Here is a 2,373-nt window from a genome sequence, read left to right as displayed (position 1 = left end):
TCCGGATTAACGGCGATTTTCAAAATATAAGAACCGGTATCTAATTCCGAAATATCCACCCACTGGCAGTCCAAATTGTAAAGGTAAATATCAGAGCAATTGACTGAGATGCCTGGATGTAAAATAAAAATGAAAAACCTCAGCGCCAACTCATTTCCACTTCTAACCCACCTTGATCTCCAAAATTGGCACAGTTATATTTCTTTGGTACTCCTGATAGGCACTGATTATCCTCTAAGCAAAAGGATGCTTTGTGTCCTTGTGCCACCTTGTTGCCCATCAGATCATAGACATCGAATGTGGCAAATACCTCCATGCTGTGATAGTGCCTGCGAAGAGAAAATATCTGTCTAGAAAGCCTTTACTAAACCCTTCTCCATTCCCACTTACATATGACACATGTGCCACTCCCACAGGTGTTTCTCCTTGAACGGCCGAAAATCTGTGTTGCCCGCATTCAGTGTACTCGCAGTGAATTTTAGCAACCGCCGTGTCACATAACGCCAATTAGGATCATCTCTCTGTATGTCATAAGCCTCATTCGCTACACAGTTCTCCTCCATCGCGCACTGCATCAGTGCCATCGGTCGATCTTCCAAGTGCGCCGTGCGTTCTAGTTCATAGAAGTCCACCACCAAATCGGGCGCCAAATGATCGCATACCGCCACCGCTACATGATTACGCTCACCGTGACATTCCGCAGCCGGTCGTAAGTGGTCGTGATGTAGACATTGTGCCAACGAAGTCTCATTACCATAACACTCGGTACCGCTTAGTACCGCCGGCGCAATGTCCAATCCACCAAAATAGTCTGTTTGAAGCGCGTCGCGCGCGAAACCCAAACCCAGTTGACGACAAACTACATTTGCTTCCAACAATGACCATCCGTCCGAGCATATCGTGCCCCATCGGCCATCATCGATGCGCACTTCAACGCGTCCTTCGTGTGCTCGGCGTCCACCGCGTAACCGCAATTCGATACGATAGGCATGTGGTAGCGTGAATTTTGGCAGGTGCTGTGGCAAAGGTGCCTCCGTTGTGCGCTCTGCTTGCGGACTCTTGCAGACAACACCGGCGGCTTCATTAGCTTCACAGTCGTTTATACCCCAACCATCGAAGTGGCAGTCGGTGAGTTCGTGTTCGTCGCCTTCACAGTACATGTTATCCATCCAGTAGCGGCGTCGCGCTAAACCGAAAAATCCATTGTGGGTGACGCGTCGAAGACCAGGATAGCCCAGTTGCTGGCAGACAACGCGGCCCTCGAGCGCATCCCATTCGTCGTCGCAAATGGCACCCCATTTGTTGTTGTGTAAGATTTCGATGTTGCCTGGAATGAGATGGGGAAAAATTGTACTTACAAAAGGTAAGGCAGCTAACTCTATAAAACATTTGTAGGGAAAAATTAAGATTACGAATAAATAATAGCTGTTTTTCCGAACTGTATAGAGTAAGCTCGGTTTGGCATTTGCTGTAGACATTTTTTGGACAAACGTTATGAAATGAGCTGGCTGGGAGTGGTACCTGAAGGAAATATCTTTAGGCAAAGAAATTTTGGTTGTACCTCATCCTAAAGAGATAAAAATTAACTCGGTATGTGGTTAATAATATCGACAATCCCTGCAAACTCTTTGGCAGCACATCTTCAATCTATATTGGGTCTCACTACAAAGTAGTGTTCCGAAAAATGACGACCATACGCTTAGCACTAATATCGTGCTCTTAAAAGTTAATACCATAGCGCCTACTAACGGCAGTTGGATTTAACTGCTCATCGTTCGACTATTGAGCTATTGATTTCTGCCAGGCACGAAATGATTAAAGCCGGCCCGTAATTTCAACATCAGAATCCTCGAGAGTCTGAACCAAATGCCATCCAATGGTATCCAATTTTATTTTCCTTCAATCGGATCCCGAGATGTATGTAGAGAAAAATGTTAGCCGAGAGAACTTTTAACAGAGTTGCAATATATTTTAATGAGTCATAAAACTTATTTAAGTGCAATTTTGCAATATGAATATCAATCGATAACCCTTGGGAAAGGATTTAATTCAATTTGAATTGACAATTTTCTTTTTTGATTGCATTGAAACTTTTCAAGGAAAAAAATCGGCATATCTAGAAAATCGAATATATTAATATACTTGAATACATGTACCAAAAAAGCGGTGTTTTTGGCATTTTTATGATTTTATTTATTTATTTTTTTTTGAAGGTTGCCACTGTAAAAAAGTTTAGACCATTTTTTTTTGTGAGATTTGGTAACACGCTGCACAGTATGCACCATTTATTTTGACGGTCCATGGCAGTAGCAATACCACTTTTGAAAAAAAAAAAAATGGTAGGCATTAGACCTACAGACCGCAAAAAAGTCA

The 2,373-nt window shown here is 43.0% G+C and overlaps 1 protein-coding gene across 1 annotated transcript in view; it reads right to left on the bottom strand.

Moving 5' to 3' along the window:
* Positions 1–2: 2 nt before the first annotated feature.
* LOC118745253 (lysyl oxidase homolog 2B-like) overlaps positions 3–2,373 on the bottom strand; it is a gene marked incomplete at its 3' end in the record, with an annotated part of 8,911 nt that continues 6,540 nt past the window's right edge. The window contains exons 2-4 of the mRNA XM_036478780.1: positions 391–1,327; positions 172–329; positions 3–112 (exon numbers count right to left, since the gene is read on the bottom strand). Of these exons, the coding sequence (XP_036334673.1) occupies positions 3–112; positions 172–329; positions 391–1,327 (1,205 nt within the window). The remainder of the gene's footprint in view (positions 113–171; positions 330–390; positions 1,328–2,373) is intronic.

This window comes from Rhagoletis pomonella, unplaced genomic scaffold, assembly GCF_013731165.1.
Source record: "Rhagoletis pomonella isolate Grant_MI unplaced genomic scaffold, Rhpom_1.0 Rhpom_scaffold_00008, whole genome shotgun sequence".
NCBI lineage: Eukaryota > Metazoa > Arthropoda > Insecta > Diptera > Tephritidae > Rhagoletis > Rhagoletis pomonella.
Note: the sequence above shows the minus strand (reverse complement) of the source record. Positions and strands in the feature narration are given on the sequence as shown.